Source organism: Strigops habroptila, chromosome Z, assembly GCF_004027225.2.
Source record: "Strigops habroptila isolate Jane chromosome Z, bStrHab1.2.pri, whole genome shotgun sequence".
Lineage (NCBI taxonomy): Eukaryota > Metazoa > Chordata > Aves > Psittaciformes > Psittacidae > Strigops > Strigops habroptila.
Genome location: NC_044302.2, coordinates 22,090,408 through 22,105,269, shown reverse-complemented (window position 1 = coordinate 22,105,269; position 14,862 = coordinate 22,090,408). Strand labels below are relative to the sequence as shown.

Here is a 14,862-nt window from a genome sequence, read left to right as displayed (position 1 = left end):
ACGGACTCTTTTTGGGGGCGCACCAGTGGGAGTGGGGGCGGGCCGGCCTGGCGGCGGGCGGTAGCGGCCATGCCGTACGCCAACCAGCCCACGGTGCGCATCACCGAGCTCACGGACGAGAACGTTAAGTTCATCATCGAGAACACGGACCTGGCGTGAGCGCCGCGCGGGCGGGACCCGGGCCCGGGGGGAGGAACCGGCCGCGGGGGAGGAACCGGGCCCCGGGGGAGGGCCCAGGGGGAGGAACCGGGCCCCGGGGGAGACCCGCACAGGTCCTGCCGTCCTCCGGTGCGTGCCACTCGGTGCCTCCGAGGCAAAGCCTCGTCCGGTGGCTCCGCGGGCGGGCCGGAGCGCTGCGAAGCTCCGCGCCCCCTCGTGCCTGAGCACGGGTGTTTCTTCCTCTCAGGGTGGCGAATTCCATTCGGAGAGTGTTCATCGCAGAAGTCCCGATCATAGGTACCGTGTACTACAGTCACGCTCGTGGGCTGCTGGCCCATCACTCTTACCACTTTCCCTCTGTTTCCTCCTGCACCTCCAAGCTGCTTCTAGCTCACCTCAGGCGTGTGTAGCCAGTTCTGTGTGTTACCAGAGGGTGCCTCAGTTTCACTGCAGTCTCTACAATGTTTTCTGTGCCCTCACAAAACCCTCAGCTTTTTCTCACAGAAATATTCATAGAATCACAGAATCCCAGTCTGGTTTGTGTTGGAAGGGACCTTAAAGCTCATCCAGTTCCAACCCCTGCCACGGGCAGGGACACCTTCCACTAGATCAGGTTGCTCCATGCATCGTCCAACCTGGCCTTGAACACTGCCAGGGTTGGGGCAGCCACAGCTTCTCTGGGCAACCTGTGCCAGCGCCTCACCACCCTCACAGGGAAGAACTTCTGCCTAAGATCTCATCTCAATCTCCCCTCTGTCAGTTTAAAGCCATTCCCCCTTGTCCTGTCCCTTCAGGCCTTTCTCAAAAGACCCTCTCCAGATTTCTTGTAGCTCCTTTAGATGTTGGAAGACTGTTACAAGGTCTCCCCTGAGACTTCTCTTCCTCTACTTGTGACTTTTTCCTCTCTGCAGCCATCGACTGGGTGCAGATAGATGCCAACTCCTCTGTGCTCCATGATGAATTCATTGCACACAGGCTGGGTGAGTGCTGGGCGCAGGGAGGAAGATGAGGATGTGCTGCAAGGCAGAAGTCACGGACGAAATCAGTCTGGGGATGCTGAACTACCTTCCTTGGGAGGCTGCTGTTCCTCCAGCCATGTCGGCAGGAGAGTCAGTGCTCCCATGGCCTCACTTGGACATTCCCACAATTTCCTTTTTCCTACAGGTCTCATCCCACTCACCAGTGATGACATTGTGGATAAGATGCAATATTCCAGAGTGAGTCAAGAAAAATGGGGGTGCTTATTTTGATGGTGGTGGGTGTTTGCTGTGATGAGAAGCACTTTTGATTTCTTGCTGGGAGAGGTTTGGCATAAAGGTCTTACCCATGTGTCCCAGGACTGCACGTGTGATGAGTTCTGCCCGGAGTGCTCCGTAGAGTTCACCCTGGACGTCCGGTGCAATGAAGACCAGACTCGTCACGTCACATCCCGCGATCTCATCTCCAACAACCCCCGGGTCATACCGGTCAGTGCAATCCCTCTGCTTGTCAGCGAGTGCCCTCTCTATGTTCCTGTTGAGGCAAACACTTGGGATGTGGACAAAGCACAGCCTTTGAGCACGTTTTGAGTTGCCTAAAGGCCCACTTAAACTGCAGTGGGAGAGCAAAGCACGAATATCTGTAGATACAGCAGTGTGTGCCAGTGCCCTCCTTTTCTTCACCTTGTTGGCCTTCACTTGCTGTCTTATGTCCCATCAAAGCAGCGTGGCCTTGTTAAAGTTTCATCCCATACCCTTCATCCCAAACTCTTGGGGTGCTCTAGTGTTGCCCCTCGATCTTGCCTCGAACACTTGGAGCATGTGTGCTTGTGTCCTGCTGCCGTGTCACTGCAGCCTCCTGCCTGCTTGCTACATGGGTTCTGACAGGAGCAGCCCCTTCGAAGGCTTGGCAGCAATTCCGAGGCCTCTGGTTCTCTGGTTCTTGGCTCTTGGCACAGCAAGGTATGAGGAGCCCAGGCCAGGGCACTGCTGTCAGACTGCTTTTGCTCAGTTGCCTTGGGTAGGGCTCAGGGAACCAAAGCAAAACAGATACAAAGCGGAATGTTTTACGGCACTATTGATGCCAGAGCTGTATGTCACCTCAACCTTAGGGCTGATGACAGCACCTGCCTGGTTAAAGCCTAGCTGTAGCCCGCTGTGCCTTGCTTGCTTTGGCTGAGTGCAGCGAGTGCTGTGTGTCACCTACCAGCGGTTGTGGGTGCGTGTCAGAACCAAGCGGCTGGGCTGGAGCGCTCCGTCCTGGCAGGCAAAGCAGGCAAGTGGGCTGCTGGAGATGGGTGTCATGTATGTAGCTACAGCTGCCTGAGTTGCCCCAATTTCCGTTAAATATAGGGGGCTGGATTTGGTCCTGTAAGTCAATCCAGGGTGGGTCTCTGCAGTCTCCAACTTTTGTAGGCAACTGCTATATGGTATGGGAAGAAAAGCTGATCTTGCCATAATGCGCTTGCTTTTGTTGTTGTTCTGCAGGTAACATCTCGGAGCAGAGACAACGACCCCAACGACTATGTGGAGCAGGATGGTAAGTGATTTTCAGAGGGAGTAAGAGCTGGAGGAGGGCGTGAGTTTTTCTTTCAGGCTCTTTGAACTCATTCTTCCTTTACTAGCTGTGTAACCGTAGAGCAGTGGTAAAGCTGGTGGAGAGAACCCAGCTTCACTGCATCACTGGGGTTGGCAGTTTGTCTTAATGACACTTTGAGGCTATCCCCAGAACCAAAGTCCTGTGTCAGAGGGTGCTTCTGTCTCTCCTTGCGAGAGCTTGGAGATGGCAAAGGGACGGAGTGATGTGCTGTCTGCTGTTGCCTGGGGACTGTGCATCTCTTTTTTTACTTAGTAGAATGCGTCCTAGATACTCTGGGGACAAAGATGAGCCCCTCTGAGAATCCAGGTGAGCCCTGGCTCCTGGTGGCATCTTCCTGGGGACTAAGAAGGAAGTGTGATCCTTTGCCCTAGTGTGATCCTGCACACTCTTTTGTCCTCTGCAGCCTACTCCAACATGTGTGTGCTTTTCCACAGACATCCTCATTGTGAAGCTGCGGAAGGGTCAGGAGCTGAGGCTGCGAGCCTATGCCAAGAAGGGCTTTGGCAAGGAGCATGCCAAGTGGAACCCCACGGCTGGTGTCGCCTTTGAGTATGACCCAGACAACGCGCTGAGGCACACCGTGTATCCCAAACCAGAAGAGTGGTATGTCTGGAGGAACTGGGAAAGATAATTTGGGTCAGTAAGTGATCATGAGCGTGCCTGTAACTTCCACTTGCACAGACTCTGCTCCACTGTTAGGGTACCGAGGCCAGTCCCTTGGTTGCAGCTGCATACAAGATGGACTGGTTTGTGGCCACCTCTTGTCCTCCCCTCATGTGCTGTCACTGCTGTTATACCTCACTTTCATGTTCTTTCCCACCACTTGTTCCTATTTTTTCTTCCCTGCACAAGTGGTAGGTAGGCCACGGTAAGGTCTGAGGAAGGAATAAATCCACACAAGGGGGAAGAGGTTGTTGTGAGAGCAAAGAGCATAAGATTAGGTTGCAAGGCTGATTTTGCAGCTCTGAGGAAGCCCAATGTGTGGCTCCGATCTCCCCCCATACATCTCCTAACTCCTGGATCCTGAGCTCTGACAGCAGGGTTTTCCTCTCTGGCCCTTTCCTCTGCTCTGACATACCATCCTGCACAGGTAGCATCCTGCAGCTCATCTAAAAGTGACATGATTTTGCTTTTGGAAAGCTGCTGCCCTGCTTTGGCCAGGGCGAGGACTTTACTTAGCCCTACTTTTCAAAGAGTAGATACCTGAGCTTCTGCATCCCAGTGATCAGCAGGCAGACATCCTGTCATTGAGCACGCTGAAGCCAGCAGCAGGGCAAGGAACCAGGTGCTTTAGCCAAGGCTGGCTGAGAGCAGGGACTAGGGGTTGTGGATATGCTGCTGTAACAGCAGGGCAGCAACCAGAGCTGTGCTCAAGGTCAGAGAGACCTTGGTGCAGGAGCACGGTTTGGTGCAGGGTCTGTAGAAACAGAGCTGCAGCTGGAGAGGAGGTGAGCGGCAGAAGGGGCCCAGGAGGTCTTCCTCCTCTCGCTGCCAGATTTGCCTCTGCAAATGGCTGCAAGCAGTGGCAGGCCGGTGGTGGCTGTTGTACCTCCACATTGCCCACTTTGAGCCTGGGTGCTCAGACCCAGAACATGGGATTGCGCAGAATACGGATTGCAGAACATGGCCTCGTGCTCAGCTGTCTGTGAACAAGCTTCCCAGAGGGGCAGTTAGCCTGGATTTCCACCTCAGACTGACTGCCAGGGGCTTTCTGCTCAGGAGCTGGCCTGGATATCCTGTGTAGCTAGGTTTGCACTCGGGAGACTTGAGAAGCCTTATGTTGCTGAGGGTGGAGGTGCGAGTGAATCCGTAACATGCATGAAATGGGCTGGGACTTGCCTGCAGCCATCCCAGCCCTGTTTTCAGGTTGGAAGGAGCGAATGCTGCTTGGCTTTGATGGGCTCTGCAGGGCATGTTCGTGGGTCCAGTTCAGTCAGTCTGGGTGAGGATGGGACGTGCCAGGCGTTGGGCTCCTTCAGCACTTGGTCAGGGTGGTACTCTGGGACCTGCAGTAGGAACCAGGTTGGCTGGTAGTTCTGGAAATCTGGAACTGGGCATTTTCCTTAGTGTCAGTGGTCTGTACGTGTGGACTGAAGCTGGACTTTGGGAACTGCCAGCTAGAGACCAGGCTGTCAGGGGGATAACCCATGAAAGCTGGTTATGGTGAAGTGCTGCAGAGCAGAGAAGGAGGATGCTGCTCCACAGTTTTGTGGTAAGGAGCATGCCACAAGAGTTGATGTGCCAGCCTGTACTTTTTCACAAGCAGTTTTGGGGTGGAACTGGATAATTTTGAAGTTTGATGGCAAATGATTTGTGGCAGGTAAGTTGCCTCACAGTTTAGCTGATGGTCTGATAGATGTATTGGATGCTTGAGAAGCAGAAATGTCTCTGTGATGTGGAATTTCAAGTTGGAATTTGAAATCCGTTTGGGCTTCATTTGGTGCTGTAGAAATTCTGTAATTTCTACTGGAGAGCATCCAGCGGGGGCCACAAGGATGATGAGGGGGCTGGAGCATCCCTCTTACAAGGGGAGACTGCAGGAGCTGGGCCTGTTTAGTCTAGAGCAGAGCAGATAGACGGGATCTCATCAATGCAGATCAGTATCTCAGGAGATTGGTGCCAGACTCTTTTCAGTGGTGCCCAGAGACAGGACGAGGAGCAGTGGCCATAAACTAAAACACAAGAAGTTTCACCTCAACAAGAGGAAGAACTTCTTTCCATTGAGGCTGGCAGAGCCCTGGAACAGGCTGCCCTGGGGGGTTGTGGAGTCTTCCTCTCTACAGACATTCCAAACCTGCCTGGTTCCTGTGTGACCTTCTCTAGGCAGCCCTGCCTTGGCAGGGGGTTGGACTGGATGATCTGCAGAGGTCCCTTCCAACCCTGATGATTCTGTGATTCGGTGAAGCTTGACATTGAAGCTGTCTGTTCCCTGATCATACGTCCATCTTTCCAAGTTCATCTGATTCCCATGAGGACAATACAGAGACAAAGGCCTTTGCTGTCCAAGGCTAGCTGTTATTTTTGGTTTGTTTTTTCATGCTAGTTGCTTTTGGAGGCCGTTGGCAGAGCACTGGCATGCAGCTGGACTCTCAAAACAGCTGTGGTGGAAACCTCTGCCCTGTTTTCGGTCTTGGGTGGTTCTGCAAGTAATGTGGACACCCAGCTGCGTTAACACTTTATCTCTCTCAGTGGCTTGTTACAGAGACAGGATTTGTTGAAGAAGTGCAGTTTTGAGGCAGCTGATGGGAGGGTTCTTGGGTCAGCCTTGCTTGCTATCGCTGAAGGAGAGGAAGGCCATCAGGAGACCTTGGTGCACACAGGATTTTCTATGCTGGCTTTTCAGATAGCTCAAGGCTTTGGGGTTTGTTTTTTTTTATGTGAGTGAAATGCTTCTAAAAAGTCTCTCTGGTATGATGTCCTATAAGCCAAGGGATGCAACGGGGAGAAAGATATGTTGGCCTAGCTGATGCACAGGTATTGCAGTGGTTTTGGTAGTGATGTGTGTAGAAGGGTGGAGGTGCAGGTCATGGGATGGGGCTCACTAATGCAGCTGGGGTTAAGCACAGGAGATTTTTTCCTGCTGGGCACAAGCTGACCAGACCTTCCCATCTCAGCTGTGCTGCCCAGGCTGAGTGTTAGAGTGCTCTGGTGTTTTCCTGGCCCATGGAAAGGTAGAAAGAAAAGATGATTGCTCCAAAACCAGCTTCCAGGCTCCTCCATAAACAAAGTCCCTGCAGGCATTGATGTCCCTTCACTTTAGGCACCTGCGAGGTTGTGCCAGCGTAGGTGGATGGAGCCACAGTACCCTGCGCAGGCTCGCTGAACTGGGGCAGAGCAGGGCTGATCCTCTTCCTCCAGCACCACTGGGTGCCTGTGTGGCATTAGTGAGGAGCCAGAAAGGGCAACATGGGACTGAGCTTTTCTTTGGGACATGATGTTTGGTGACTGCTGGACATCAGGCCCTGTGCTCGCTCTGGGGCTGAGCAGTGCTGCTGAGGGCCTGAGCTCCATGGGGCCAGGCTGGAGTGTGGGCTTTGTGCTGACTTGTCCTGCTCTTTGATTCCAGGCCCAAGAGTGAGTACTCGGAGATCGACGAGGAGGATGCTCAGGCTCCCTACGATCCCAACGGGAAGCCAGAGAGGTGGGAAGCTGAATATGGTACCACAGCTGCGGAATGGGGGTAACTAGGCGGGTCCATGTCATCAGCTTTTGTCAGTGCAGGAGTACTCGCTCTGTGCTGAAGTTTGCGAACCCAGGGAGCTGGTGTTCCCTGAAAAGCAGGGTAGAGGATGGAGTTAAGTGGTGATACACCCAGGCCTGGTAGGTTTTCCCCTTCAGGAGGTATTGGATGGCTCTCCTTAGTTTGTGTTCTCAAGCTGGGCAGCGCAGCACTAGGTGAAGTGTGAGGCCTGCAGGGGAAAATGGCTTTGGATATTTATTCAGCCATGGTGGTGTCTCATGCTCTGATTGCTGGTGGTTCCCCCTCTTGTGGGTTATTTGCACTGCAGGGGTGCCTGCAGCGAGCCTTAGTCCCTAGTGTGAGGCTCTGTGCTGGCTCGCAGGTCATGGTGCTGAACAGAAATAGTCTTAAAGTGCTCTTTCAGCCTGTGAAGCCACGAGTGTTGGTGTGACAGTGGCAGAGGGGCAGTGCTGGCTGTTGCTGCTGGGGAGGTAAATGATGCTGATGGCTGGGATTCCCAGCAGATCTCCCTGCAGTGGGTCAGGACAGGCTGGAACTGCTCTGCAGGTGCTTTCTGGTTTTGCACCTCCTCACAGAGCAGATGATGACTTAACCCACCAGCTTGTAACCTCAGGTTTTACTACAATGTGGAGTCCTGTGGATCTCTGCGCCCGGAGACCATCGTTCTCTCTGCGCTCTCCGGCCTGAAGAAGAAACTGAGCGACCTCCAAACCCAGCTGAGCCATGAGATTCAAAGTGATGTCCTCACTATAAACTGAGGTGACCCCTTGCGACAGAGTGCTGCAGGAGGTCCTTGCCTCTGCCCAGCAGCGCTCTGTATCCCCCATCGCCCTCTGCCTTTTCTGGCCCAGCTCTGCGGGTTGGTGACATCTCTGCCTTGGCCTTCCTTTGCAAGGAATACCATCATGATGTCTAGGGTAAAGCAGAATGGGAATTTGTGAGCATCTTGGCTGGGACGGGCTTTTTTTTAAGTGTGATCTCAGAGTTTTAGGCCAGAGTTTTGGATTCTGCCAATGTGGCAGTGTACCTCAGTTACACAACCCTACCTGATTTGCATGTCCATTCTTACTATTCTGAATAAAGCCTTACCCCCCTTCCCTGTGTTCTGTCATCCCTGAAAGCTCCTCCGAGGCTGCAGGAGGAAATCTCACATCATTTACTTCTCTCCAATAGACATTAACTTAATGAGATCTGCTTTGGAGGGAGCATTGCTCTCTACTGCTGATTGCTGCTCTTGAGATTATCTGCAAAGGAGACGAGACCCCTCTAGCAAGTAGCTCATCATTTACCAATCCAGAGCTGTGTTTAAAGCAGATGTTTGAGGCTGGGCTGTGAAGGGAGATGCTGCAGAAAGTGGTGCTGCAGGGGAGTCCGGGTGGGCTGGGTGGGCTTAGCTGTATTTAAAAACTACTCTGGAGCAGACTCTACCCATGTGCTGTATAATCTTTATGTTAAGAGCAGGCATGGCAGGGAGCCTGTCACTAATAATCCCTGGCTGACAGCTTCCCATCTGGACACAGCCCCAAGGTGGGTTCCATGCCATGGTGGAGCTTAGTGCAGGTCCCGGACCGTGACCGCTGTCGCAGCAGCTTAAGGGCTTCAGCAAGTGCCTGGGTCAGCCTTTTTCCTCCCCTCCATCAGCGCCAAGCAGGACTTGGAATGAGATTCTTGGTGGCACATTCCTGGAGAGATCTGCCTCTTCCCTTACCGCAGTGGCTGGGAGACAGGGGAAGGCGTGTGTACCACGGTGCTTGTCCCAGCATGGATGTGGGGCAGGGGGACGGCTTGGGGAACGGGGGTGGGTGCTCATGCCGAGCTGGAGAGAGCAGCTGGAGTCAGTGCTGTTATCCCCTCCATGTCCTTACTGTGACACAGCCAGCTCCCCACAACCTGTCCCTATCCTTGGAGAGAGCACTGCCCCAGCTGGTATGGCTCTAACCTTGGGGCCAGGCAATCATGGCATGGGTCACTGAACTGGCACAGTTCTGGAAGAGCTGGGAGACGGAGTGTCTTGAAACTCCTTTGCCCAGGGATTCAGAGCCACTGCTGCACTGGCCCATCCTCGGAGCCACGGGCTGCTGGAGGTGAGGGGTGGCATTGGGGTGCTGGCATCCTGCTTTACTTGGGGTTGTTTAATGGAGGGTGGCAACTCCCTCCACCCTTCTCCCCTCCCCAGCAGTTTTAGCCTTCACTTGGAATATCCTGGCCGTGGCTGGAGGCAGAACAAAGCCCTGAGCTGAGCACACCGCCAGCAGCAGTAGGAAATCTCTCCCCATCAGCACTTTTCTCTCTGGCAGACACTTGGACTTCCGGAGTGTGTTTGGATGGAACAGACACACAGGAAGGGTGGATAAGGGTTGTTTATTCATTGAGCAACTCCTTAAAGACAAAAAGGAAGACAGGAAACCCAAACATTTTTGGTAATAAATGTTAAATCCTTTCCAGATGAGGTGTGTAGCCAGGAGTGACACCTCTCCCCCAGGGAGGAGGTGCGGCTGGGAGCAGCCCTTCTCCATCCCACCACCCCCCAGCCTCGGCCACAAGCTACACCAACCCAAGAGACAGTATTTACAGACCACAGGTTCCCACGTCACAACACTCCCGCCCCCCAAGCACAGACGTGGAGCTTTAAGGGTGGAAATAAATCTACTGACCACCCAACCCAGACCAAAAGAAGACTCCGAAGAAACACCAAGTTTTGCACAGCGATAAAAAGATAGCCCTTCTAAAGGAGGTCAATAAATAGAACTGGAAAAAAATCAATTGCTTTAGAGTTCAGCACATGAAGCCCAGCTCCCTGCAGGGAAAGGGCTGTCACCCAGCGGCGGGCAAGGAGGGAGCAAGGACGATGGGAATGCGGAGAAACACGCCTACCCCTGCTCTGCCCAGGGACTTCCTGTATCCACAAAGCTGCCCCTCAGGAACGGATGCTACTGGCCAAAATGGGCCCCTGGGTTGCCCACCAGCAGCTAAAGCCGGGGCATGGCCAGGGGCGTGGCTGGGGGTGCTGGGGTGGGGAGCTGGGCTCTGCCAGGCTGCTCACCCCACCAACCCCCTGGAGGAAAACCAGGTTCTCCTGAGGCATCCCAGTTCTACAGCGAGTGCTCCAGTAGCTTTGAGAAGTGCAAAACTCAGCTTGGAAGTGGTGGGGTGTCCCCTGGAGCACTCCACTCTTCATGGGGGGGTGAGATGCTGGGACCCCGCACCTCAGCCTGGCACAGCAACAGCCTCCAGTGCTGCTGTGATGCTCCAGCCTTCCCACCTAGCAGAAATACATGGAATTTCTTGACCCTCCCTGTCTCTTTGCCACCTCCCAGCCGGATCCCCAAAAGAGTCAAAAACCTCTGAGCATCTCTGCCCAAGGGCTCTTCAGCAGCTGCGAAGTTTGCATTCATCTGAGAAGGAAAAATCACTTACAATACAGATAATCAAGATAAATTTCAAGTCAGTGAAGGCTGAGCCAGTGTCACCTCCAGTAATGTCAGGCAATGAGCCAGTGCCAGCTCCCAAGGTCCTGGCACAGAGGGTGCCCGTGGGGACCCAGAGAGGTAGCTGCCTGTGTCCTTGCCACCCCTCGGGGAAGAAAAAGGGCGACCCCCACCACCGCGTCCCCCCTGCCAGCTCACAGGGATGATGTAGGCTCCCTGCTTTCAGGCTGGTCATTTTTGGAGGACTTTGGCTTCAGCAAGATGAACCTGTTGAGGAGGTCGGTGTCCGAGCTGGCCTGGGCACCTGCGTACTCCTCCCCTGGGGACAAAGCAGAGGGTGGGCTCGCCGAGGGGGGTGCTGCGGGGCTGGAGGGGCAGCAGCTCCCCAGCGAGGCTGGGGATACTCACCGGCATATCTGGAGGACTCGGCCATGTTCTGGGAGCCGGCAATGTGGTGCCAGTATGCGCTGCGGGGCAGCATGGTGGTGGGGGTGCAGGGGTAGGAGAAGTGCTCGGTGCCCTTGTTCAGCAGCTGTGGTGGACGAGACAGGGGTGAGGGTGACACCCAGCACTCCGAGTTACCCCCCAGCTGCATCCCCAGGGCGCACTGGAGCTCACCCTGGCGTTCTTCTCCACCTCCAGCAGGACCCTCTTGTGCTGCTCAGCGATGGCCAACGTGGCACTGTGCACACGCTGGTAGATCCGCTCGCCCTCCTGCGTCTGGAAGGTGTAGAGACCTTCCCCTGCATCACACATCCTGTGGAGGCAGGGCACAGGATGTCACTGGGGTCCACAAGCCGAGGGATGATAAAACATACCACCCCTGGTGGCAGCTGGCCTAGTGCTGCCCCTGTGTCCCATCCCTGGTGCTGAGCTAGGATCAGTACCAGCTCCAAACCTCCCTGGCTGTGGGGCACCCTATGTGGGCTGTGGCCATCTCCTGTTGCGCCCAACAGGACCCCACGGTGGTGGCCGTCCCAACGGAGGTGACATCTCACCGTCCAGACTCAAAGGTGAAGCGGGTGGCATCGCGCCCGTAGCGGCGCAGGGAGCAGAGGGGCCAGGAGAGCAGCTTCACCCGCGGGTTGTGCGTGTCCCAGAGGTAGATGTTTTCATGGGTGATCTGCAGCTTGCACTCGCCATAAACGTCGAGGTTGGGGCAGGGGAGGAGGAACACGTTAAACCGGTCTGGAGAGGGGGATAAAAGACAGAAAATGGTTTCGGGGGGGTTGTAGCGCGGCTGAGCCCTGCGAGCACCCGATGCTCTGCGCTCACCCGTCTGCTCGCTCTGCACACCGGGCGCCAGCAGGTCGGGCTCCCCCAGGCTGATGTCGTTCAGGCGAGCGCCCAGGCACTCCACAGACAGCGTCTTGTACCACTCCTCTGCCTCCAGCTCTGCAAGGCACCACAGAGCCCCTGGGCAGAGCCCCTGGGCAACCCCAGCCAGCACGGGGTGTCCCACCGGCACCCCCAGTCCCTGGGCGACCCTGGCCAGCCCGGGGAGTCCCACCAGCACCCCCAGCCCCATTCCCCTGGGTGCTGCCCATACCCGAATCGCAGGTGAAGGTCCGGGCAGAGTCATCGGTGAAAACAATGGCCACGGCCTGTCTCTTGGTCTCCTTGGGCAGCCGGGTGATGCACTTGACATTGCTGATCTCGGTGACCTGTGGAGGAGGTGGGGGGGTCGCCCCAGGCTGTACCCAAGCTGTAGTTCCTGCTGCACCCAGTCTCTGTCCCCTGGTACACCCAGACCCTGGTTCCTGCACCCAGACCCTGTTCCCATTGTACCCAGACCCTGGTTCCTGCTGCACTCAGACCCTGGTTCCTGCACCCAGCTCCACCAGCATCCCATTGGAGTGCACGTGGAGACAGGCACCCAGCTCCAGCCCAGCGAGCCCAGATGAGGAGGGACCCACTCAGTCATGGGGCCCCCTCATTCCTCCAACACCCCCCCGGCACCCCTCACCTTGGGGCACCCACGCAGGCACACCGACTTCTCATCCGGGTACTTCTCGAGGCGCTGGGGCCCTTTGCTGGAGGACTTGCGGAAGACCAGCCAGCACCGCCGGTAGATCTGCGACACAGCACAGCTTGGGGGTCCCCGTCCCCACAGCCCCATTCCTGCCCCAGCACCCCTCCCGCTCCTGCTGACCCTGGGGACAGGAGGGGACGCTGGCGATGGGGGTATCCCAGAGCTGCCATCATCCCACGCCTGCCAATGCTAATTACAGGGCTTAACTAATGAGCATAGACAAGGCTCCCAAGGGGACACCCCATCCCAGCATCTCCCCAGCCCCTCTCCCACAGCCACTGCCTCTGCAGGTGTCGGGGCCATGTCCCCAAGCTTGTCCCCCCCTCAAGCCCACTCCCTCTTTGTTCTCCCTAGTTAGCGTGGAATTACCCAGCATGCTCATTGCTGCTGGCTCCGAGCGATGGGGGGGGGGCGAACAACTCCCTGACCCCCAACCTCTGGATGCTGCACTCCTTCACCCCCTAATTCACACCCAGCAGCCCCCCACCAGCGTAGGGCATCCTCAGCGTCAAAACTGGGTCTGGAGGGAAACTGAGGCATGGGAGGGGGGTCAGGGACATCCCCCGAGCCCCGACAGTGACCGTGTCCAGTGTGTGGGGGTGTCACTGGGACAAGATCGGGTCCTCTGGGGCTGGTGGATGATTTGGGGACCAACAAGTGACACCCTCCCTCTGCCCCCAAAATGCCTCTGATTCAACGCACACTCAGGGGCACAGGTTGCCGCGAGAGGTGACAATGTGGCCGGGTCACCCGGGTGACAAGTGGCCCCCCCCCCCATCCCCCGGACCCCCGCTTACCCCCAGCTTCCTGCTCTTCATCCTCACATAGCCTTGCTTGATGATGTCGTTAAAATTCGTCGCCATGGTGATGGCCCGATGGGGTGGGGGATATTTTGGGAGGGGGGCTGCCTTCACCTTCGCCCCCCCCATCCTCTTCCTCTGTACCCCCCCCCCCGCCTCACCGCTGGCCCAGCTTGGTGCTAGCGGCGTTGCCCATCCTGGCTGGAAAAAAGAAATGACAGATCCACGGCTGACATCTTCCTCCTCCTCTTCCTCCTCCTCCTCCTCCTCCCACCCCTCCTCCTCCTCTTCCTCCTCCCTTCGCTGCCTGAACCATCCGAGTGGAACAGTCCAGTGTTAACCCCTGTCAGTGCGGCAGAGCCAGCCGTGAGCAGTACCCCACCAGCAGCCCCAACCTGTGTCCCAAGGGACACCCACGCTGGACCTTGCCCATGGGTCTCCATCACCTCTCTCCCTGCTCCTCCTTCCTTCCAGCCAGCTCCCTTGGGCAGCAGCACGGCCCCGGCTGCTGGGCATCAGTAGGGTTCAGTGTTAACAACCTCCTGCCTGGCCAGGCCAGCTCTGCCATGGGATGTTTTGGCTCCGGGTGACAAAGTGACTCCGGCTCCCAACCTTGCACCCATCGGCACAACCCATGCTCCCTCAAGCCCTACTGCAAGCTTGGCCTGGTCCCACTGCCCAGGGCGGGGGACACCAGCCCTGCAGCAGGACCAGGCGGGGACCACATTCTTTTCCCAGAAAAATTGCCCCCTAGAAGGCAGCAACCCAGGAAATGGGATGGGGCCATCCCCAGGGATGCTCTGTGCTGGTGACGCCAAGTGCCCAAAGCTCCAGCATCAGGGGGATCCATTCCCATCCATCCCATCCACAGCAGCGCAGAGGGACTTACACCCCAACATCCCCCTCCAGCAACTGCCACAGGCTGCCTGGTGCCACCGGGATGGCTTGTGTCGTGTGCATCCCAGGAGCCAGGCTGGCGCTACTGCCTGGGACCCTGCACCCTGGGCTCTGCTCCGGCGTGGCCCGTTGGGACCAGGCACAGGGGTGATGGGACCACCCCAGGGTCCCCAGGGTCCCCAGAGGGGCCTCTGAGGGGAACATCCCCCCGAGGGGATTCAGAGATGCAGGGAGGCAACACCTATCCCTACCCCAGCCCACCTCCCGATGCCACCTCGGTCACCCGCAAACCCGGGCACCCCCGACCCCTCCATCACCGACACGTCCCCACCGCTACCACCGTTACAGTCCCTCTCCGAGCTGTCACCCCCCGCGCTGTCACCCCGAGCCTCGGCCGAGCCCCGTCCTGTGTCACCCTCCCCGCCCCGCAGCCGGTCCCCGCCGTGTCCGCCCCGGTCTTACCCGCTCGCCCCGCTGCCGGCGGCGGCTCCGCGGCGCCCTGAGACCCGGGTCCGCGCGCCCCGCCCCGGCCCCGCCCCTCCAGGCCCCGCCCCCTGCCCCGGTACCCCCCCACCCGCCGGGCCACCGCCTCCGTCCCTCCGGGCCCGGCCCAGCCCAGCCAGAGCCACAACAGGCCGCCCCGCACAGAGGTTTCCATGCGCGCACATCATTAGGCTTCAGAGTGAACGCCCCGTGGCGACTGGCGGCCGCGGCAGCCTTTCTCAACGCTGCTGTCCCGGGCTGTCCCCAGGCTCAGGCTGCAGACAC

At 57.1% G+C, this 14,862-nt stretch overlaps 2 protein-coding genes across 3 annotated transcripts; one reads left to right on the top strand and one right to left on the bottom strand.

Annotated features, from left to right (window-relative positions):
- The first annotated feature begins 3 nt into the window (after positions 1–3).
- On the top strand, positions 4–8,034 carry POLR2C (RNA polymerase II subunit C). 2 transcript variants are annotated; one of them, XM_030470838.1, is made up of 10 exons: positions 4–155; positions 407–456; positions 1,071–1,139; positions 1,324–1,376; positions 1,497–1,625; positions 2,625–2,676; positions 3,171–3,339; positions 6,803–6,877; positions 7,551–7,696; positions 7,789–8,034. In XM_030470838.1, the coding sequence occupies exons 1-9, from the start codon at positions 70–72 to the stop codon at positions 7,693–7,695; spliced, it is 828 nt and encodes a 275-aa protein (XP_030326698.1). In that variant the 5' UTR covers positions 4–69; the 3' UTR covers position 7,696; positions 7,789–8,034. The 2 variants fall into 2 exon arrangements, with proteins under 2 accessions (XP_030326698.1, XP_030326699.1); XM_030470839.1 differs by having other exon boundaries at positions 7,538–8,034.
- Positions 8,035–9,279: 1,245 nt separating this feature from the next.
- On the bottom strand, positions 9,280–14,637 carry DOK4 (docking protein 4). The gene is made up of 9 exons (XM_030470833.2): positions 14,557–14,637; positions 13,195–13,398; positions 12,332–12,439; positions 11,915–12,029; positions 11,641–11,760; positions 11,364–11,553; positions 10,984–11,122; positions 10,774–10,897; positions 9,280–10,684 (listed from the first exon to the last, which is right to left on the bottom strand). The coding sequence occupies exons 2-9, from the start codon at positions 13,324–13,326 to the stop codon at positions 10,560–10,562; spliced, it is 1,053 nt and encodes a 350-aa protein (XP_030326693.1). The 5' UTR covers positions 13,327–13,398; positions 14,557–14,637; the 3' UTR covers positions 9,280–10,559.
- Positions 14,638–14,862: the final 225 nt, after the last annotated feature.

What these genes read in the sequence shown, in the direction of transcription:
- POLR2C (XM_030470838.1), top strand. Translation starts at nt 70, where the DNA reads ATGCCGTACGCCAACCAGCCCACGGTGCGCATCACCGAGCTCACGGAC. An exon ending in CGCAGAAGTCCCGATCATAG is followed by an intron (nt 457 to 1,070) that starts GTACCGTGTACT and finishes TCCTCTCTGCAG; the next exon opens with CCATCGACTGGGTGCAGATA. An exon ending in ACAACCCCCGGGTCATACCG is followed by an intron (nt 1,626 to 2,624) that starts GTCAGTGCAATC and finishes GTTGTTCTGCAG; the next exon opens with GTAACATCTCGGAGCAGAGA.
- DOK4 (XM_030470833.2), bottom strand. Translation starts at nt 13,326, where the DNA reads ATGGGGGGGGCGAAGGTGAAGGCAGCCCCCCTCCCAAAATATCCCCCA. An exon ending in GCCTGCGTGGGTGCCCCAAG is followed by an intron (nt 12,030 to 12,331) that starts GTGAGGGGTGCC and finishes CCTCCTCCACAG; the next exon opens with GTCACCGAGATCAGCAATGT. An exon ending in GACCTTCACCTGCGATTCGG is followed by an intron (nt 11,761 to 11,914) that starts GTATGGGCAGCA and finishes GGTGCCTTGCAG; the next exon opens with AGCTGGAGGCAGAGGAGTGG.